At 59.9% G+C, this 22154-nt stretch overlaps 1 protein-coding gene across 1 annotated transcript in view; it reads left to right on the top strand.

Annotated features, from left to right (window-relative positions):
* The first annotated feature begins 1313 nt into the window (after positions 1-1313).
* The window catches only part of NHEJ1 (non-homologous end joining factor 1), a 44320-nt gene continuing 23479 nt past the window's right edge, over positions 1314-22154 (top strand). The window contains exons 1-5 of the mRNA XM_059820687.1: positions 1314-1362; positions 1955-2140; positions 3047-3256; positions 5310-5448; positions 6945-7003. Of these exons, the coding sequence (XP_059676670.1) occupies positions 1955-2140; positions 3047-3256; positions 5310-5448; positions 6945-7003 (594 nt within the window). The 5' untranslated portion in view covers positions 1314-1362. The remainder of the gene's footprint in view (positions 1363-1954; positions 2141-3046; positions 3257-5309; positions 5449-6944; positions 7004-22154) is intronic.

Below are 22154 nucleotides of genomic sequence, written 5' to 3'. Positions count from 1 at the left end.
GGAGCGCCCTGATGCTCAGGAACACACAAAGGTGGCTGCAGAGTAGGAAGGATGGGGTGCTGCTGTGCATGCAGGTCCCTAGGGGTGACCCCCCCTTTCCCCAGCTGTCTGTGACCCCCACAGCTGGGCTCTATGCACCCAGTGGGCACGGAATGCAACACACAGCCCAGCCTCACCCAGCCAGCACCCTGTCCAGCACCCCACCTGGACCCTGCACCCCAACCTGGCTCTGCACTCTAGCTATGCCCAAAGCCCAACTGGGTCCTGCACCCCAAACCCTCCTGCACCCTAACCTGGCCATTCAACTCAACCTGTCCTGCACCCTGCCTGAGTCCTGCACCCCAAAGACCCTGCCTGCTCCCACCTCCCCTGGCACCGCCTTGGGATGCAAACTCCCTGGGATCACCACCTCCCCTGGTCCCGCCCCGAGGGCGGCTGCAGCCTGCGCGCAGGGAGAGGGGGTGAGTGGGGGGGTGTGAATAGGGTGCAAATGGGGGGCTCAGGGGGCAGCGCATGGGTGCAGGGGGACAGTTTGTGGATGGCCTCAATGCATGGGGTGCAGGTGGGAGATCACAGTCAGCGCGTGGGGGTGGGGGTCAGTGTCCGGGGCAAGGATGGGGCTGTGCTCAGTGTGGAGGAGGCTGGAGGGCTGGGGGGGGTGCGGTGTCCACGGCCCCTGCCAGGCTGGCACAGCCCAGCTCTGTGGTGGCTTGTGAGCCCAGTCCCTGGGCATGGGGGACACAGGCACCTGCAGCCGCAGCTATGCGGTGCTCACTGGGGTGCAGCAGCCGAGTCCCAGCGCAAGCCTGGGAGAGCAGTGGTGCAGGTGCATGCTCTGAGCCGTGCCTGCACAGGCACGCTGCAGCTGCTGGGGCTGAGGAGTAAACCCAGGGCCAAGAGACAGGAGCCCCCGGCTGCTGCTGCCTCTCCAGGCTGTACTGTGTCCGCAGGGTTGTCCCCAGCTGGGCGGTTGCACCAGGACATTTCATAACAGGAGCAAGCGCAAAACAAAGTCTTAAGACATTTCAGTCCCCATCGCTTTGCACAGCATCTTGGCCGTGGCGCCTCCTGTGACAACTGGGGATGCTCAAGAGGGACGTGCCAGCTCGGGCCCCTGTCCTCATCAGCAGGCGAGGGAGCAGGAGCAGGAGCAGTCACACCCTGGGCACGGAGGAAGCAAGGGCCATGGCCCTTTCCCGGTGCCGGTGACCTTCCCGACGTGCCCCGCTCCCTCGCACGCCACGGAAGAGAGCAGCATTCTGGGAGCCGTAGTCTGGCCCTCGCCTCCGGCCCGGCATGGCTCGCCTCTGCAAAGCCCCTCGCCCGAACAGCCTTTGGCCTGCCTGCTCCTCTTGCCCTTGGGTAACTTGTTGGCTCCGCAGAGCCCCAGTCCTGCAGGCACCCCAGGGATGCCGGATCCCCAAGTGTTTTGGCAGGCACGGAACCTGTCACAGGGAGGAGCGGGAAGCGGCAGTGCTCGTGGGTGGCGTGGGCTGCTGCCGGCGCTCTGCCGGCATCAGTACAGGCAGGGGATGGCGTGTGGCTCGTGCGGAGCACAGGGATGGGATGTCCGAGCAGGAGGAAGAGGAGGGCTGCAGCGTCCTGCTGCCTGTCCCGGTGCAAGAAGGGCAGCTTAAATGTTAATTTGGATGTAGAGGTCTTGCTGAATTAATGGCAGCAAGCACCAGATAATGCCAGGGAGGCAGCAGTTACATTGCTATGTATCTGCTGGTGCATTTGGGGTGCGTATTGTGAGCTGGGGTAGGAACTGCCCTGCACAGAGCTTCCCAAAAAGCTCAGAGCTGAGTGCATGTGCAGGAGTGTGTGTAACGAGAGCTGGCTGAGCATCCTCACCTCTGGGGTGTGAGGTGGGGCTGGCATCGTGGAGGGGCCAGCAGGGACTGGGGTCTTCCTGGGTGGGGGGTGAGGCAGAGACCTAATTGCTCTCTTGCAGATGGAGGGCTCTGAGGATCTGGAGAGCAGCCTCCTGACACAGCCCTGGGCTTCTGTTTGCTTTGGCGAGTCTGCTTTTCTTGCCAAAGCGTACTTCAGGGATACCGGCTACATCCTGCTGATCTCCGACCTCAGCAGCGTCTGGTACGAGAGTGCAGACGCCGAGGCTGTGGGACAAAGGTCCAAGGTTAGTGTCTGGAAAGTCCAGGAACCTCCTTTTCTCCTTGCAACAGCTGACGTCCCAGCATAAACTGCTTGATGACACAATGGCTGTTGGATCAGACAGGGCTTGGGTGCAAACACCTGGGCTGGGAAGTCCCCGGGTGGCTCTGCCCAAGCTCTGTCACCCCAGTTGGCCAAGCACCCTCCTCCTGGGAGAGTGGGCCAGGCTATTTAGCATGCCCAGGGCAGCCAGGTGTTTACTGGGGCTGCACGCTTAGGCTGGCACACTCGTTTCACTTGTGGGCTGAATGGGCAGCTGGTTTCCCCAGGACCAGTGTACTAAGGAGAAGCTTGAAACAAGGCTGCCTTCCCACCGGTGACGGAGAGACCTCTGTTCACATTCATAGCTAGGCTACGGGGTGTCCTGTCAGCACGGCCCCCAAAACACATGGAGACATGCCTCATCCCCTCACCCTAGTCCGTGTGCCCAGGCCCCTGTGTGCCACCCCTGTCTCCCATGTCCTTCTGTCACAGAGTGGCTGTACTGAGCGGCTGGTGCCAGGAGGGGTGGGCATGTGGTGGTAGCCATTCCCCAGCTCTGGCAGGTTAGCTGAGCTGTGACAGCTCTTGGCCAGCCTGTGACACTCATGGTGGCATGCGGGGCAGATGTGCTAGTGGAAGCCATCCACCCTGCCCATCACCCGGACCCTCCTGGGCTGGCAGGGGGAGCCTTCCCAGCTCAGCTGGCCTGGGAGAACTGGTGGGGAATGTCCTGTGGCGGGGCTGGAAGCCGAGGCCCAGGAATGGCTTTTTGCAGCGCTGGGACACGCAGAAGTAGTTTGGCTCCTTCTGTGCTGGAGTTTCTGCTGCTTTTTTCCCAGTGTCAAGCTCCCTGGGGCGTTACTGTACCCCTAACCTTGCCTTTCCTCAGGAGCTGAACAAGCGGTTGACGGTCCACGTGTCCTCCTTCCTGCACCGCTTGTGCAACCTGATGTGCCCCTTGCTGGCCGGGCAACCAGACGACGCCACCTCCTTCTCCTGCCACCGTGCTGCTGGTGGCCTCAGCCTGCATGTGAAGAGTGAGCTCTCGGGACTGCCCTTCTACTGGGACTTCCACTGCTGCCCTGCTCCTGTGGAGATGGTGAGTGAAGCTGGGGAGAGTTTGAGGAGGGTATGGCCAAAACTAAGGATTGTCTTCTAATGCTTGGAGGCTTTTGGGTGGTCTCGGGCTGTGCTGGTGGCTGTAGGGTGCCTGGCTCTGCCTGCTGCCCCTCCCGAGGTTCACTGTCCCCATTTCTTCCCACTGAGGCTTCGGCACCTCGGTTGGTGCCTTGCAGCGAGGCAGGGACGGCCTAGCACGTGCTGCTGCCAGGGCACCGGGGAGATGTCCAGTCTGGGATGATGCCCTGCCAGCGCCCCGATGCTGTTCTGCTTTGGTGCATGCCGTGAAGCAGGGCACAGAGCGGCGGGTACCCCCAAAGGACCCACAGGCAGTCTGTCGCGATGGAGGGAATTAAAGCGGGGTCCCCCAGCTTTTAAGGGGTTGCTCTTACCGCGGGGCTGCCTAACACTTTGGCTTTCGGGAAGCAGACCCTGGAGCCTGCTGTCGCAAGCTGCGGCAGCGTCTCCGCCGGCCCCCGGCAGGCGGGACGGGCACTGCGGGGCCGGGGCTGCCCGGGCCGGTCCCCACCGCCCCCGGCACCCCGGGGCCCTGCGGCCCTGCGCGCACAAGAGGGCGCCCGGCACCCGCTAACCGCCTCGGCGGGAGCCTCCGGCGGCAGCCCCGGTCCCGAGGCAGGGCCTGCGGCTCCGCTGCCGGCGGGCGGCCGTGGGAGGCATCGCCCTAAATCCCCGACACCCCCCTCCCGCCGGGTCCCCCGGGTCCTGCTGCGGGGCAGGTCCCTTCTCCCCCGTGAATGGCTGCGTTTGGGGGTCACGGGGAGGAGAGCCGGGCTCCCCAGCCGCTCTGGGGGTGTCTGTCCTCGCTTTCAGGGTTGAACCGGGGAGCAAATAAACTCGGGGTCCTGGCTTGCTTCGCCCTAGGGACTCGCTGTCCCTCCCTGGGCAAGAAGCATGGAGGCTGAGCTGAGAAGGTGCAAAGCCCACGCTCTCGGCTGGTAGCTGTTCTTCTCCCTTTGCTTGGAATCGTGCTGGATGTCTGCAAGGCACCCAGGAGGTGGGAAGCAGCTGGGGTGCTGAACGTGACTGGTGTGGATGCAGGAATGGGGACCAACTCTGCCCTGCTAAGCTCTACTTGGCCAGGGGCTCGAGGCAAGCATGGAGCCCACCTGGCAAACCACTGCTTGTCCCGTCCCAGCTCTGCTGCAGACGGTGCCCTCTGAGCCCTTGGGTGGCTGATGGCCGTCACCTCTGTGGCTCGTGCCTGGGGGTGAGCAGAGCACGGAGCCCACCGTGGGCTCGCCACAGGAGCAAGAAAGCTTCGCGAGCAATGCTGGGTTTGCTGCCCTCTCACCCGTGAGCTCAGCCTGGCCACAAGGACAAGGGGCGTGCTGCAGCGGGGGAATCCCAAACGCCCTCCCAGGGGCTGTGGGAGGTGATGGGCAGGAGGCTGGTTCGTGCACCTGGTGGGCCAGGGCAGCCCAGTCTGGCTCTGGGGCAGGGGACGTGCCCAGGGCTCTGCATGGGGCTTGCGAGGCCATAAGCTAAGGGCGGGCACAGTGGGCTGCAATGGGGAGCTGCAGCCTGCGAGAGTCCTGCACATTGGGATCCCTGCTGCTCTTGATCTCACCTCCCTGGGAAAGTCTCTCCTGTTCCTCGAGCCGCAGTTTGATACCTCGGGTTCTCCTGTTTTTTCGTCCAGCTGTTTCCTGTGTAGGAACATGCCTTGGGGTGTGCAGAGCCATGGGGCACATGGGGGGCTCTCTGCCTCCCACTGCACCCCAAATGGCGGGTGGAGCATTGCCCACCCCTGCACCCTGTCCCCATCGGGCTCTCCCACCCAAGCTCTCTCCTGCTCCAGGCCTCAGCTCTGAAAGGATGGGACTGTGATGGAGGCATTCTGCCTCCCTTCTCCCAGCTCATGTCTTGGGTGAGATGCGGGGTATCTTGGGGAGCCCTGCATGACCAGGAGTGCAGGTCTTGCTATGACCTTGCTGGCTGCTCAGCTGTGACAGTTCTATGGACAGCTGTGTGCATCCCTGGACCTTCCCTAGAGTGTCCCTCCTCCATCCTAGGTGTCCCGTCACCTCGTGCGGCCCCTGATTCGGATGAGCCTGGCACTGCAGTACCAGGTGGAAGAGCTGACCTCCCTGCTGCTCCAGAAGGATGCTGAGATTGAAGACTATAGGGAGAGTGGGGCCGCTCTCAGCAGAGGTGAGGAGGGATGCCTGGGGCCAAGAGAGGAGCAAGCAGGGAATGAGCTTCCTCCTTAGCGCAGGGCTGGCGTGCTCTGCTCCCTCTGGCTATTACCCAGCTAGGCTTGTGTATCGTGTTCAGCCGTGCCAGCAGTGAGACGGTAGGCAGAAGGCTGGGGAGCAGCCCCTGGGGAGAGCTGGGGGAGGACTGGCCCTTGACAGGTAGCCGGAGGAGTTGGGGAGTCGCCAAGGGGCTCTCCGCTTCACCGAGAGCACCTGGCTGCTCCCCAGGAGCCGGCGGGGATGCCAGCGAGGGCCGGCCCTGGAGCGGTGTCAGGCTCCCTTCCTGAGCACAGTAGCTCGCCGAGCGCTTGGAGAGCAACCAGGGGCTCCCGGCTCTCCCCGCCACAGGAAGCGCAGCCGTGCATGTGGGCCCCCCTCCAACGCCCAGCCTAGCGGGAGGAAGCCCCCTCGGGTAGGACGTGGGTCAGGACCTGCCTGGGGGAACCATCTGGGGTGGGGTGTCCTCTGCCCATGGAGGTTGGCTTGACGCTACTTTTTGGGTCGTCCCTTGCTAGCACTGTGCTCTGTCCTGCTGCCAGAGGTGATACCTGCCTTTCTGCAGGAACCTTGCCCCCCTGGGATGTGGGGTCCGATGGGGGCCAGCCCTGACTTGCATATCATGGCCGGGAAGACGATGTCATCCAGACCCTGTACCATCAGGTACCCCACCACAGGAGCCAGGATCTGCCCTGCAGCTGCACTAGAGCTGCGCCAGCTGGCCATTGCTCTTCTTTCCTCCTGCTGCGTGCCAGTCTGCAGGGCTCGAAGCAGCCAGGACAACCCGGTTTGGGTCCAGGGACTGATGCTGGTGGGCAGGTGGCCTCTCTTGTCCCTTGCCTGGTCAGTGCAGGAAGATGGGAGGAAGCTTTGCACCAGCACTGCTGAGCAAATCTGGCCAGGTGCTTCTCCAGACAACATCTTAGCAATGATGGGGAAAAATTAGTGCTTTGAAGGAGGCACAGAGAAGAATGAGGGATAACAGGGAGTTTGTCCCCGTCCTGCAAGAGAAGGACACAGGCTGGCTCACCCCTCCAGAAAAACAGCTGGAGACAAGCAGTCCCCTGTCTCACGGAGCATGGCTGTGTGGTGCTCAGACTCAGGCAGCTTTTCCAAGCTGGGAATGGCGCTGAGCGTGTCCTGACACTGTCCCCTGCTCCTCTCTGTGGGAGGGTGCTGGGGCAAGTGTGGGTGAGCTCTGGGCTCTGCTACCTGACTGCTGTGTGCTTCAACAGGCTCAACCTTATTCCCCCACTTCCCTGTGGTCCTTGCACCTTCTGCTAACCGGGTGATGTGTCCCTAGCCCAAGGGACCCACTGGCCTCTCCTGCTGCCTCTGGGATGAGCATGCTGGAGCTTTCCCCTGCAGCCCCTTCGCCCAACGGGCAGGGGAAGGGGAAGCCAGGGCGGAGGTCTGCCCAGACATACCTGGGCTGATCCCTGCGCTCCTTTGCAGACCGCCTGCGGACAGAGCCCTTCCAGGAGGAGAGGTTTCAGCAGAACTTCATGGCTGAGGTAAGGAGCGGTGCAAGTCCTCCCTCCTTCGGCAAAGGGGTGTTGGGGAGCTGCACCAGCAGCCCCAGTGTGAGGTGTGCTGGGCTGGATGGGGGCACTGGTGGGGATGGCTAGACTTGCCTGGAGAGGGGTGATGCCCACTGGCTCTCCCATAGCCCTCCTTGCATCCTTGCACCTCGTCTGCAGGGTGAGCAGGGCTGGGGGCATACCTGGCAGGCTGGATAGGGATGTGGCATCATGTTTTGTCACCCTCTCACCACTGCCTGGCTGCCGGGAGTTGCCAGGGGTGTGAGCCGGGCTGGCTGCTCCACAGGAGCATGCCGTCGCTGGGGCATCCTCACCTGCCTCCCACACTTGCTATGGACCTGAAACACTGATGCTGAGAGCAGACAGGGAGCAGGTGAATGAGGAGAAGCCATCTGCTCCTTTTGGTTCATCTGCTGCTTTTAGGGGTGGCTTCGCAGTGGCGCATTGTGGGGACAAGTGCCTTTCAGCCTGCTATCTGTGCTGTGCCCACCACTCTCCCCTTGGTGCACTTGGCTCTAAAATCAGACATGTGCTTTGGAGAAACTGGGGCTGGAAGGACAGAATCTTCCTCTGATCCTTTTTCATTACTAGAAATAATCACAGAAGCACTAAAATGGTTCAAACCAATGTGGCAAGATCAGAAAAGATTGATGCCCATCAATGCAAAAAGACTCAGGATGCTTCTGAGTGGTCCTGTGCTTGCCAGGGTGTCCGTGGTGTCACACAGGCTTCGAGAGAACATTGCTTTGTGAGACACACACTGATGCTCTTGCACAGCCAGCAGTAAACCATCTGCAGAGTTTCTAAAAATTAGATACGATCCCTCTTTTATACAAGAGGCATTGCATCCAGTGCAGGCAACTTTCCTTTCCCCCTGGTTATGATGGATAGAGATGAATTCACTGCTGGACTACAACTTGGAGGTTGCCTAGGGACCGATGATCATGACCAGATTACATTCACCCTGGGCAAAGAAAGGACATTCCTAAACAGTAATTTATATCCTTCATGCTTTGAAAGGGCTAATTTCCCAAAGCAGGGGGAAAATTATGAGTGAAATCAGTTCGGAGGAAACATTTAGATAGAAAAATGTGAATGAAAATGGTGAGCTCTTTCAGAAGAATTTCAGAAGCCACAGAAAACCACAATTCCACAATCAAGAAAGAGGGCAGCGCTGGCCGAGAGCCCGTTCTGGTTCAGCGGCGAAGTGAAGGCAGCAATTAGAAATAAAAGAGCAGTTTATAACAAATGGGAGAGCGGGAGTAGATAGCAATCAATATAAATTAGAAATTATGAAGTGTAGAAAATGGATAACAGAAGCTAAAGACATCAGGGAAAAATCATGGTGAAGGACAGAAGGAAAGGCTTTTATTTAGCGTAGTAGAAGAAAACCCCAAGCTCCCAGCAATGGGATAAGCTTATTAGTAGACGGAGGCGGTAAAAAGATTGATACTGGAGCAGACATGGCAGGAGCAGTCGGTAAATGTTTCTGTGCTGTTGCTGGAAGGATGCAGGCGGATGTGCCAGGATGGGGGGGATGATGAAGTATGTCTTTGTCCGAGGGTCAGCTGGACAACATCTGCTAAAGATGAACATCAGGCTTGAAACTCAGAGTCCTCCAAGAGCTGGTAGGGTGTGGGGCACAGGGGAAGGTGCTCGGTGGTGCCGGGTGGCTGCTCAGGCAGTGGGTCGAGCAGGAGGGGAGCAATGCAGTCCTGTACAAAGCTGTGCAAAAGCAGCTGGTAGGGAGCTTGTCCGGCAGAGACTTAAAAGATGGAGGGCAGTTGGTGCTGTGTGTCCCGGGAACAGCCCAGGAGCAGCATCTTGGGGCCAGAGCACTGGACAGGGAATGGGAGGGTTTGGGAGATGCTCCCCTTCTGCATCCCCTGGCAGCCAGGTCTGAGCACCAGCCGCAGAGGAGAGGCTGATGGAGGGATGCAGTTGTGCGTTCAGTCTGCCTGTGGAGATCTGTCCTCTCTGCATTCATCCTGTTGCTTCATAAACCCACTGATGATGCTTTTGGCCCATGTAGCATCCCATGGCAATCAGCCATGAGATGGGAGCAGCTGCTGCCTTTGGTTTGAATGTGGTACCCCGTCGTTCCTGCTGATGCCTCCTAGGTCTTGTGTTAGTGAGGAACACGAGACATGGCTTTGCAGCTCTCCACCACCAAATCTGGCTGTTCAGCCTAGTCTTCCCTCTCTTCCTGCACCAGAAGGGTGGGCTGGATGATCTCATTGTCTCTGGGCAGGTATTTTAGAGCCCCCAGGCAATTTTCTACTCCATTTGCCAGCTCCAAAAAGGAGCAGCAAGAAGGGCTGAGGTCCCTCGGGACATGCCGTGGGGAGCGGGGAACGCTGCAACTGACTCCTGTGTCTGGTTTTGCAAAAAGACGCCGGACAATCAGCGCGGAGTCACAGGAATGAATTGAGGGCTGGGGAATGAGCCCGGTATTGAGAGACTTGGAAGGGAAGAGCTCCGTCTAGCTTATCAGGGAGAAAATTGAGAGGCGCCTTGATTACAGTGCGTGAGGGTCTTTACAAGGAGAAAATGCTGGTTAGTGAAGGGCTCTCTTTAATCTTGTGGAGAGCAGCAGAGCACGAGCCAGGCACTGGGAGTTGGAGCCAGGCAATTTGGAGCTAGGACAGAGGCATTTGGGTTTGCTCCCGCGGGCGATTAGTGATCGGGGCATGCTCCCAAGGGCAGCGGTTGATCCTCCATCTCTTGATGTCTCCAGAAGTGGGCTGGGAGCCCACCTGGAAGAAAACCAAGTTTCTGGGCTTGGTCTTGGGATGTGCGTGGTTGAACATCAGTGGACAGGAGGTCAGGAGGAGAGGTCTGATGGTCCTTCCAGCCTCTCCCTCTGGGAAATGGGGCTTCAGGCTGTGGATGTTTGGCGGCGGTAAGCACCTCCTGGCTGGAAGTGGGCTGTGATGGTGTGGCACAGGGCTGGCAGGATGCAGGGAAGCGTTCCACAGCTTTGCTCGCTTCCCAAACCTTTGCTGCATCCCCCATGGAGAGGAAAAGACCTGCCAGTCCCCCAGGGCAGAGCTGAACAGGGACGCTCCTGCCTCCCGGCTTAAACATGCCCTTTCCCTGAGCTTGCGTGCACTCCGCTGTCCAGGGCATTTTAACTAATCATGGGGAGTTTTCCAGCAAAGCCCTGAGAATATTTATACGTTTAGGAAACGACGCTTTCACACATGCAGTTTTTGGCAAGTGTTCACTGCTGAGCAGCTGCCTGGGCTTGGGCAGAGCTGGAGGGAGAGTGGCGGCCGCGCACGAGCCGAGGCAAAGCCAGCAGCTTTTATTGGCAAGCCCAGGGGTTCACACCGTGAGGGGAAAGAGCAGGCGGCTGGAGAGGGCTCAGCGCCCCGGGGCTGCCCCAGCACCCTTCCCAGCAGCCTAGGACCCAGTGGATCGGGGGTATTTTGTCCCCAGGTGTCCCTTTGGGTCGCAGAGATGACCCCACAGAGCAGCGTGGGGTGCCCACCCATGGGTTTTGAGAGCTTGCCCCGGCCTGGCTATGGTCGGCATTTCATGATACAGCTTCTGCCAGAGCCCGTGGTCCGGCTCTGCGACGGGGGCAGGGGGTCCCTGCGGCACCATGCCCCCCACCCCGGGGAGGGCAGGGACAGGTACGCCAGGGACAAACTCACTGATACCATCAGTGCAAATATAGCCCCCGAGCCCCAGGATGCTTCGCCCTGCGTATTTTTATCTGCCACAGCCGGCGCGCACGGGGGCGGCTGCTCCGTGCCTCCGCAAGCCGAGCGCGGGACCTCAGCAAACAGGACGCAGTGGGTTCACGGCTCGACCCCGGGGCCCGGCGAGGAGGAGGAGGATGTGCCATCAAAACAAGCAATGCCGGAGAGGAAGATAAACAAACAGGCAGCTTCCAGTGCAGCCCTGGCCGAGGGCGAGTGGGAGCCCTGAGCCGGGGCTGGCGGCGGTGCCGGCGGCGGTGCTGGCTGACGTCAGGGCACCTGGGGGTCAGCGTCCCTCTTATTGTTCCCCACCGGTGCTGGGATGGAGGCCAGGCACCCGTCCCCCTCCCGCAAGGGGACAAGGGCCAGCAGGGCAGGTGGAGGGTGGCCTGGGTGCCCACCGGAGCCGCCAGCCATCGCTGCCCTGGGGTCCAGCTGGGCACCTGCCTGCGTGCTGCCTGCCTGCTGCCTGCCTCCAATGTCCTGCCTCTCCTTTTTAACAGGCGCTAAAAATAAGCCCCCAGGAGCAGAGCTGCCGCAGTCTGGCCGAGGACGAAGGCGGCGGTGGGCCGCACGTTTTGCAGGGTGGGGACGGCATCCCTCAAACCTGCGCCAGCCCCGTGCAGCGGGGAGGAAGCGGTCCTTTGGCTCCTTCCAATGAGGGATGTTTTTAATTAGTGCAAGGTAGCTGCGGCTTTGCAGCTGCGTCCGGGCCAGAGCAAGGCTGGCGGCATGGGCACGACGTGGGCTGCTTGCACGCAGGGTGCAGGGCCCAGGGGAGAAGATGCTGCGGGCGCTCGGCCAGGCTGGGGTCCCTCAGCACGGGGCTGGGGAAGGAGCCAGTGACCGCGGCGCTGTTACTAGCAGGACTGAGCGGTGCAAAAGTTGTAAGGCCTCAGGCGGGCTGGCTCAGGGGAGAGGTGGCAGCGTGGGGCTGGCTTTTGGGGGTGCTCGGATGAGCAGAGTAAGCTCTTGTGTGCAGCCAAGCATCTGTGCTGTGCTCATTCAGTGAGACCCATGGGTGCCTGCATCCTGTTCTCGACTGGGGCCACTTGTGGGGTCCTTGCTTCATTCCTGAATAAGCCTTGGTCACCCCATATCATTGCTGCCCTGGGGTCCGGGTCCCATGCTGGAAATGTGGTGGGCTGCAGTCATGCTTTGGGGAGCGGGGCACACGCTGCCCTGCACACACGTGTTTGCAAGGAGCTGCACATTGCTGCAATCAGGAGGAGCAGAGGGTCACTCGTGCTCAGCGTGAGCACATGTGCAAGAGCACGAGTGTGCACACAAGAGCAGGAGCATGCGTGCCGGCACCAACGGGTGCAAGGGGCAGAGTGCCACATCTGATGGCTGAAGGGGACGGGGGCCAAGGACCAGTGCTTCATGCCCACAGTGGGGCATTTGGGGAGGAGCACAGGCGCGCCTCACTGCGTGGGGGCTGTCCGCTGCATGGGCACCGGCCCGCCCGCAGTGTTTGCTGTGGAGGTGTGTGGTGGGCAGCGCTGCGGCATTATTTATTTATTTGCTGAGGCCTGATCAGGTGAGGGGGGCCTGGCCAGGGTGCGTTTTCTGGGCTGCTGCCGGCAGCCACAGGCCGCTTGCACAAGCAGTGAGTCAGTGGAGCTGCACGCTGCTAAAACCAGACTTGGCACGGGCGCCCCGGGGCAGCAGCCTGCCTGAAATAGTGCCCAGACTGCGGGCAAGGAGTGAGCCCCCAGCAGCCGGGCCAGGGACAGGCTGGCCGTGATTGCTCCAGCCCTTGCATCTGCCGGAGATGGGGATGCGCCATGGCAGCAGCGGCTGCTGTCCCGGGAGCCCTGTGGGGATGCTCCCGCTGGGGATGTGGGGGGGCTCACGTCCCGACCCCCTGTGACTGGGGCTGTGCCTGGCTGGCCACAGCCCTGGCACTGCCTGCTTGGTCCCAGGCCGACTTCAGCCCAGCATCACCTGGTGGCTTTTTTGGGGGTGGAGGGATGGACAAGCGCCATCACAGCCCCTCTCCTTGGGGCACCACACGGCCTTTGGCTCTGCAGTGGCATGTGGTCTGGCACATGCAGGGAACCCTCCTTTACAGGCGGAGTCTTCCTCATCCTCTCCATGCCATGCCATGCTATGCCATGCTGTGCCATGTTGTGCCATGCCACGCCACACCATGCTGTGCCAGGTGCTGCTGCAAGCAGGCAGAAGGGTGTCACAGGCAGCCTGGCAGAAGGGCCCAGACCCCGCTCCTGCAGGAGACGCCCCAGCCCATGCATGGGCACCGACCGCGCGGTGCTGCCAAGGAGCAGCTCAACTCAGGGGATGATTGATCTCGTGTCAGCAAGCGGTGGTTTGAGCCAGTGCCAGGCCTCAGCTCGAATGGGAGCATTGAAGGGGGAGAGCCCCTTCCCCCTCCGGAAAGTGGAGCAGCAATCCCTCCACTGCCACCCCCGGCCCCACTCCCACATCTTGGGCATTATTGGCCCCATGGCCACAGGCAGCTGCCTGTCCCTGGGGAGCGTGCGGGGGGCAGTGGGGAGCGAGCAGGCATCTGGGGTCCCAGCCTTGCCAGGCTAAGCTCACTGGGGCTTAGGGTTTGGGTTAGAGGAGGGCAAAGGGGGGATGTGGGGTTGTCTGGCAGCAGGAAGGTGCAGGGCACGGTCTGCCCCTTGCCGCTGCGCCCCGCAGCTGCCTGTCCCAGCCCTTCAGCTCAGGATGTGGCAGCAGCTCCTACAAGCAAAGGACCTTTTGGGGAGGAGAACAAGGTGGACTTTGATGGGGCTCTAAAGGCACTGCTCTGTGTCCGCAAGGGATGTGGCGGCTTCTCCGTCCCCAGCTGATGGGGTCTGGAATGGGGCGTTGCCATCCCCGTCGGCTCCACTGGCCACGAGCAGGGCAGAGGAGCGGTGCTGCCTGCACCCCTGGTGCTGCCTTCCCCAGCTCCCTACACCCCCGCTCTGCCTGAAACGGGCTGCCAGGTTTATTCACCATGTCCCTGCGTGTCCTGAGCCCTTCCCCAGCTCCCTCCATACCCCTAGCTGTGCCCCTTCTCCTGTGACATCCAGGGGCAGCTTTTTCCAGTGTTTCTGAGAGCTGCTCCCTCCCTATCCCTCAGGCCAATGCCGAGTTGTGCCAGCCCATGCAGAGGTGGTACTGAACAGCTGGGCACATCTGGGCAGGCAGCAGCACCCGGGGAGGGGTTGCTCTGCACTCCAGGGAGCACAGCCATCGGATTCCTGAGGCTGCCTGCTCCCACTCCGCTCGAACCTTCGCGTCCTATGTATATGGGTAAGGAAACAGGGCCATTCATGTATTTCTCTCTCTATTTATACCTCTCCCTTTCCGTATTTAGTGTGTGCGCAGGCAGAGGGGGCAGCGAATGCCGGGGCCACTGATGTTCTTGGCTCCAGTGCCAGCTGGAATTTCGTCCTGGAATGTATCCTGAACCGCTCTGAAAACACGAATAAATCTCTGTGTGTTGTCTGCGTGTGTGTACACAAATATATAGACAACGTATAGACATGGAGCCATATAGGGCATTTGTAAGCTTTGCTATTTAAAGGAAGGAGTAGTTAGAGGGCTCTCGGCGAGGCAAACACCTCTGGATCAAAGGGATGCAGGGCGCTCTGCTAGCAGCCAGGCACCTTGGGAGATAGGTGGCCTTTGCTTTGTCCTCTCCAGGGAGCTGAAGCCACCCCGTTGGTGACATACCCAAGGTAGCACGCCCAGCCAGCCCCAAGCAGTGCTTTGATCCCCTGGGGGCTGCATTTCACAGAGGTCTCTGGTCCCTGGTCTCTAGTTTCCCAGCGAGAGCCCCAGAGGGCCAGCTCTTGTGCTGCTGGCACAGGCTGCAGAGCCTGGTGTGCAGCGGGATGCAGTAGGGCAAGGATATCAGCCTCTCTGGGGCACGGGGTGGTCCAGGGCTTCTGGGGGGCCAGCGGTTGCCTCCTGAACATCAACCGGTGCTCATGGCTGTCGAGGAAAGATGATGATGTGGAAAAGGAGAAAATAGATGTTGAGTAGCAGGTCCCAAATACGTGCAGGGCTGGGCATCTCCTTGGGATGCTGGAGCATCTGGTGCTCACGGCTGCCTGGGAAAGACAATGAGAAGGGGAAAATAGAAATTGGGTACCAAATCCCATACAGGATGCTCGGCCATGCCAGGAGGGCAACTCCTCGGGAGGTGCTGGCAGCTGCCTTGCTGGGGATGCTGGATGAGGCCCTGGTGGGAGCACCACTGGGTCTCCCAGCACCCCTTGGCTGGGGAGCAGGCTCCCTATTTAGCCCAGCTCAGGGTCACGCCAGCTTCTTGTCTTCTGGTTGCTGAAAAAACTGGTATTTTGGGCTGAAAATGCCCTCGTTTGGTCTCTGGCCAAAGGCGATGTGTTTGTGGGTGGGGGAAATTGGAGCAAATTCCTGCTGCGAGTCCTGCACGTATGCGCGGGCGTGCGGGTAGGGGAAATACAGTTTTCCTTTTGAAAAAAAGCCCCGCTTGTTTTTATACAGAACTCCAGAAGGGCTGAAGGTGGAAACTTGGCCTGTCAGCAGCTGTCACAGGGGAGCGGGTCCCTGCCTGAGTTTGGGGGGAAACCACAGCTGGGTGTTAATGGGACTGTTAATGAATTAATGTTGGCTGCTGGGGGCCGGGGGGGAGCCTGGCTCGGCAGGGCATGCGCACGCGGAGCCCCGCCTGGCACCCGGGCTCTGGCTCCTGGCACGGCTGCAGAAAGCCCCAGCTCTGGGAGCCACGCACTTGGGAAGGTGTGAGTCTCCCCCTCCAGTCGTGTCTTGCTCTCTGGGTTGTGGAAACGCTTGGAAATGTGGCCCCATTGAGGGGGAGAGGGTCCCATATCAGAGAGCATGCATGCAGCCAGCATGGGTGTGTTATCTTTTGACTGTGGGCATCTGCTGCCTGAGCTGGTATTGCTTAATGCTGGGTCTCCTCACTGCCGAAACAAAATCTTTAAAGCAATTTAAAGGAAATGGCAGGGAAGTGAAATCCCCCCAGGTATTTATGGGTTGGAGAGCTTGTGCTGGCTCTGTCAGTGCGACGTCTGCAGCGGCGCTGGTCTCTGCACAGCACTGCCCATCTGCAGCCCTTCTTGGGGTTATTTCTCTTGCTGTCTCCTCCCAAATGTAGAGGAGCACCCATGTGAATGTGGTAAGCACAGCCATGCCCCATGCTGCGAGCTCAGCAGTGCGTTTGCACAGCTTTCACACCCGGCTTGCTGAGGACAGCTCTGGAGGAGGTGATGCTAACACGCTCACCTGATGCCAGCGTGGTAGGGATGTGGGGGGGCTGAGGAATAGCACCGTAACCTGGTTGGACTAGAAATGAGAGGGAAAATGCAGAGAGGATCTGGGAAAAAGAGAGCAAATTCTTCTCCATGGATCTCTCCTGCTGCGTTTGGCTTCAGGCTCTGCGTCTGAGATCTCAGCCATGGGGAAGCCTGTGGCATCTCCTGGGGTTTCACTCTCTGGTACCAGACAGCTGTTGAACCAAGAGGAAAGAGTGACCATCCTGAGGGAGGGATGACCATGCCGAGGAAGGGATGACAATGTCAAAGAAGGGATGACCATGCTGAGGAAGGAAAGACCACACCAAGGAAGGGATGGCCATGCTGGGGAAGGGAAGACCATGCTGAAGTAGGGATGACCATGCCCAGCATGGGACTGTGGATGGACAGGTTCCCCAACAGAAGACGCTGTTATGGATGGAGACAAAGACTCCTTCTCTGCTGGGAGGAAGGCTGGAAGAACCTGAGCTCTTGGGAGCTCTGCTTGCTCATCAGGGATGCTGTGCTTGCACCTGGGCTGCAGATGCTCTGCCAGCTCTGGTGTTGGGTATCTGTAGGTGGGTGAAGACAGACCCTCACCTCAGTAAGGAAAACCCTCTGAGCTGTCAGATGCAGTACCTTTCCCAGGGACCCTGTGCTGGCCTTTCGGGATCAAGCTCCAAGTGTGTAGCCCATGTTTGCCACCCAGTGCCAAACCTGGCCGGTGAGGCTGAGTGTCTGGAGAGGGCAGTGCCTGGGCTCCTCTCACAGCCCTGCTCCTTGCACAGGTGGGCTTTACACAGCTGGCCCCCCATGCTGGAGAAGGTCCTTCAGAGGATCCCAAATCCCAGCTTTGAGGGGCTCTGAGGCTCCTCTGTGCCTGGCTGCCAGCTCCTGGGGACCGGCTCTGGCTCCGCTGGGCCCAGAGCCCTTCCCAACCCCATCCCAGACAGACGGATATCCCAAAACCCACTGGTCCCAGGGGCCCCCGCTCTGGGTCCCTCTGGTTGAATGAGGTGGTGTGCGTGTGCCCAGACTGTCCCCTCCTGTGACTGTACAGTACACACGGCTAAATATATGTCTGTGCAGATACAGGAACTCAGAGGGGCTGAGTGATGCTCCCTTTCTATACCTCTTTTCATGGGGAGAGCTAATGAGATTCATGTCATTAAAGGGCTGATGTTTTGTGGGATGGGAGCCTTTTAAACGGGATGTGTCCTGGCTTAGTCATGGCAAATATTTACCAAAAAAAAAAAAAAAAAGAGAAAGAAAAAAAAAGGACATACCGTATAAAATTAGAGTTCTGAAAATAGTATTTAGAGCAAGTGAGAGAGAGGAACCTAAAACAGAAAATACAGCCCAGTCTGTTCAGGAGTCAGGGGAAAAAGAGAGAGCGAGGGGAAAAAAAAAAGCCAGAGATAAAAAGAGAGAAACCTCGGCAGTAAAAACAGCATCTTGGTAAATAGACTATTAAAAAAATTCTGACCTGCTTTATGGCTTTCTTGGCTGCCGTTCAGCTGTGCTGCCCTGGCCGGCACGGAGGGAAGGTAGCAGGAGCCGGCGTCTGTGTGGATGCTCAGAGCCCCGGGACGCGGCTCCCCCCTCCCCGAGCAGCCGCGCAGGGCGTTAAATTTAGCCACATAATGATGGCCCTGAGGAGGCAGCCTTTTGTAGCCACACTGTAATTACTGCCTCGCTTATAAATTTTATTTTTCTTATTATATTTCCTCCTCCTCCGCTGGGAGAGGGGTGGGGGGGTCTCCCACACCCCCATCAAACCCGCAGCAATCCAGGGAGTGGGGGGTACCGCTGCAGGGATGGAGCAGGTCCATGGGACCGAGAGGAAGGTGGGAATGGCTGCGTGAGCCCTGTGCCGCCCTGTGCCTCTCTCCTGCCCCCATACAGGGCTCAGCCCCACATTTGGGGATGGGGGAGTGTGGTAGTGTCCCCGCAGCCCAAAGCGTGGGTGTCTTGGCCCCCCACAAGCTTTAGCATCGCTCTCTCAGGGTGCTTGGCAGATGGGCTTGTGCAGGCAGGACCAGGGGGTCTCCGGCAGGGCTGCGAGCCCACGGCACAGCCAGGCTGGGAAGGCAGCTGGGACCCCCACCAGGTGCAAGGAGCAGCCGTCCGGCCCTGCTTGGCGAGTCACCGGCTCCAGCCCTGCTCCTCGTGGAGGTGGGAAAGGCGAAAAGGGCGAGGGCTGGCCCCGGCCCCCTCCTCCTGCCGGGAGCGGGGCAGAGGGGATGGCTCCTCTCTGAGCCGGTGCAAGTGGGGGACAGCTTCAGGCCAGGCAGGAACGTGCCAGAAAAGGTCTCGTTCCCCTCTTGTTTTCCCAAAACAAAGGAAGCAGCCTTGCATTGCTGGAAGTCGCGTGCTCGGGCTGTGCTGGCTTGTTATCATCCGATAACCCGGCGACCCGGGAGCTGCCCTGCTCCTCACCCGTGAAGCCCGCACTACGGGATGCGAACAGCTTCCGCATGAGCTGCCCTTTGCAGAGATCCGTTTTCCGCTCCCCGGGCTAGGGGGGGGACAGCAGCAGGGTCTGCCACGGTGGCCCCGGCCAGCCCCGGGCTCACCGTGTGTCATGCACCGTGTGCCCAGTGGGGGACCTGCCCCTGCAGGTGATGGTGGATGGTGAGGGCAGAAGAAGTGCAGAGATGGCAGGTGCCTTGGCATGGCCCAGGTGCTGCCATCCCGTATGGGGCGTGGAAGGAGATTTGGGGCTCAGCTGTATCTCGCTTTGCCCCATTCAACTTCCCCGAGAGCACCATGGCCAGTCTCTGCTGTGGAGCAGGGTGGGCAGTGTGTGGGGCTGGGGGCCGGGGTCCCTTGGGGCACACGGTGATGTCTTCAGGGAAGGGACCCTTGCAAACCGCCAAGGAAGGCTGCACAACACCGGGACTGCCTGCTTTCCCTTCCAGCTCTGCCCCTTCTCCCAAACTCGTGCTCTGGGGAGGGTGTAGTGGTGCCGAGGCGCCATAGGGACTTTGGTGGGGCTGGTGGTCAGGGTGATGTTCATCATCACCGTGGGGAGGTATTTGGGGGGGTGTCTCCTTGGCAGAGCTGTGCACGGGGACATGTGGGACCACAGCAGTCCCACCCAGCTGTGCCCAGGGAAGCCGGCTCACCCCAAGCAGCCCCTTTCTCCTGCCCCACGCTATAAGGGCTCTGTTCAGCACTACGATGACCCGAGGCAACCTCCATCCCTTGCTCAAGTGCCCGTTTCAGGGCAGGTGGGACAATACTAAATCAACTCCTTTAAAGCCTCCTGACCCGCAGCCCCACGGACGTGCTGGTCTCCATCCCTCCCTCATCTCCTGCGGGCACACCAGGGGCTGGCGCGCTGGCCAGCTGCCCGGGCATGGGGCTGCCTTGGCTGCTGGCCAGGAGGCTCCTGGCCTGGCTGGGTCCGTGCCCCGACCCTCCACCCCACCGCAGGGTTCGTGGCTTGCACTGGGTGCCAGGGATTCAGCACTGAGGTGGTCATGGGAGCCCTTGGGGACAGTGGCCACTGCCTCGCCGTGGTGGCTTGGGAGCCCAGGTGTAGAGAGTGCCGGGGACCAGGAGACAAAGTGCCCTTTCAGCCCGATCCCTGGAAAGATGTGTGTGTGTGTGCAGAGGTTAATGCCCTCAGCCCCGGGGAGAGGAGAGGACTGAGCGCGGGCTGGCTCCATCCCCGCCAGGAGCTGGGAGCCGGGAGCCATCCCGCACGTGTGCCTCTGCGTGTGCCTGCGTGTGCCTCTGTGTGCAGGAGGCTTATGCATTTCCGTCTCGGTGTATTTATGTACGTCATGTGTGTGTCTTACTCATCACTGTGTTTTTCTTTCCTTGTTCTTGGGTCTTTCCCCCACCCCCGCCATGGATCTATAATTCTTTTGGCATTTTATTCTTTCCTTTTTTTTTTTTTTTTGTTTAAATCTCCAGTTTTGGAAGTTGCTGGGTCCTTAGGAAAATAAACTGTATTTTTAGTGCTTGTCTGCAAGGCTGCTGATCCCGCCTGCCCCTGCTCGTCGCTTACTCACTATTTGTTTAAGCTTTTTTTTTTCCCCTTCGCCCCGTGCTGGGGTGCAGGGGCAGCCAGCGCTGTGCTGGAGCTGAGCGGCATGGTGGGAGCACGCCGAAGTTGTCAATGAGCAAAAGGCAGTTCCAATCTGGCCTTTATTGAGGTCTGGGCTTGCGTAGCGCTGGAGCAGCCTGCCCTGTAATCAGCCAGCCACCAGATCTGGCCAGCCTTGTAATAAAGCAGCTCTATATTTATTTGTTCTGTTTATACCCTGCTCTGTAATAAGTTGGGAGCCCTCCCCACTCCCCCCGTTTTCTTTGGGAAGCTCCTCTGGGTCTCCAAAGGGATCTGCCATCCCGCGCGCAGCGGATGCTCGGGGCTCTGCATCCTGCGAGCAGCTCTGGCCACATCTGGACCACGCGCCTTTTGCCCTGAGTGCCCCACACACCCCATGCCTGCCATCCCCATCCTCTCCCCAGCATCCCAGCCCTGTTCCCCCACCCAGAGAGCCCCTGCAGCTCTGCCAGTACCCCACACCCCCCCTGTGGCCGCTTCTCCCCGTCCCCGCCACCCCCAGCGTTGCCTCTACCAGCCCCCCTCTTCCCCCTCTCTATTTCAACCTTGGGTCTTTTTAAAATACGTTCATTAAAGGGAGCTCAGTTGCCCTTTCCCCGGCGAGGCTGGAACACTGACAGCCTGTTCGCCCGCGTGTCTGTAATTAAACTCAATCTCTGGGTGAATACAACAATGTGACTGCACAGAATAATTCCTGGAGATCCTGACGCCGAGGAGGAGTGTGGCCTGTGAGCGGCCCATTCACGCCTGGCTTTCTATAAATACTTTACTATGTGGCACTAAGAAAACTTCAAGCCCTTTTTTCCCCCCCTTTTTTTTTATTAGTGCTACATAATATAGTAATTGTGCGACTAGAAGGTTCCCCCTGTGCCTGCCCGGGTTCACGGGCCTGGGTGTGACCTCACGCTGCACCGGCCGAGCGCGGGAGCCTGCCGCCGTGCCCAGGGACCGCTGCGCTGGCCCCGGGGCCACCAGCCTCGCCAAGGGGCCAGGGTGGCCCGCAGCACCCTCCAGCCCAGAGCTGGAGGGATGCAGTGGGATGCTCTGCCAAGCCAAAAGGCTTACACCCCTAAAATTCTTCCCGGTTGTGTCCCTGCTGGCAGCAGTGCTGTCCTGGGAGGTGTGGCTGCTGAGGGGAGATGCAGATGAATATCGGGGCACCGGGAGGAAGGATGGATCTAGGGGAGCATCCCTAGATCCCCATGGCCCTCAGCGTGGCTGCTCTTCAGGTCCCAGCCTGGGAGCTCACTGGCCTGGGATCCTTTGGAATCCCCAGGGCAGCTGCTCCCCAGGTCCCGTCCTGCCCAAAGACAGGGAGGAGGTGTGTGTCCCAAGTGTGGTCCCATCCCACCTGCTGTCTCCGTACCTCCCTGAGACCCTGCCTGCCCTCCCCTCCTCTGGAGCCTGCCGGTGGCATGCTCCCTGGGGAACCCTCCCTCTGGCTCTGTAACCTTCATCAGTGGTGCTTTTTAAAGCATTACTGGCCCATGCAGACGCTGCCAGCTTGGGCTGCCCCTTGCCCAGAGGGGCTGGAGCTGGTCAGTGCGATTTTCCCCAGCCGCAGGGTGTGCCAGCCCCACGCACTCCCCTGCTCCCTGGGCAGCATCCCTCGCCTGGCTCCCGGCGTGCCGCGGCCACACGTGCCTGGCACGGTGCAGGTGCCACAGTCGTAGAGCAGTCACCTCCCTGCCCACCTGGCTCTTCCTCCCTGCGTTTCAGGACCTTGGGGTTGCAGAGAGAGCAGGGGTCTCATGCCACTCCCCGGGCTGCCGGAGTGCTGAGGCACAGAGCCTGGGGGCACGGACTGAGTCCAGGCATGCCACCCCAGCCCTGCCAGCTGGGGCATAGCCGGCACGGTCCTGGCAGCGGGCAGTCAGGGTTGACGTGAGGATATTGCTGCATTTGCATGGCCAAGAGTAATATTAAATCTTTGCGTTGCATTAGTGTTCCTGAAAGCCACAACGGGTGTTAATATTCATGAGCCCACTCCGCCTCATCCATATTCATGTCGCATCCCTCGACTGCGCAGCCCCTATGTGTTGATTTTCACCTGCTTGGCAGCATGGTGCCCAGGAAGGTGGCAC

The sequence above is a fragment of the Gavia stellata genome, chromosome 8, assembly GCF_030936135.1.
Source record: "Gavia stellata isolate bGavSte3 chromosome 8, bGavSte3.hap2, whole genome shotgun sequence".
NCBI classification, from domain to species: domain Eukaryota; kingdom Metazoa; phylum Chordata; class Aves; order Gaviiformes; family Gaviidae; genus Gavia; species Gavia stellata.
Note: the sequence above shows the minus strand (reverse complement) of the source record. Positions and strands in the feature narration are given on the sequence as shown.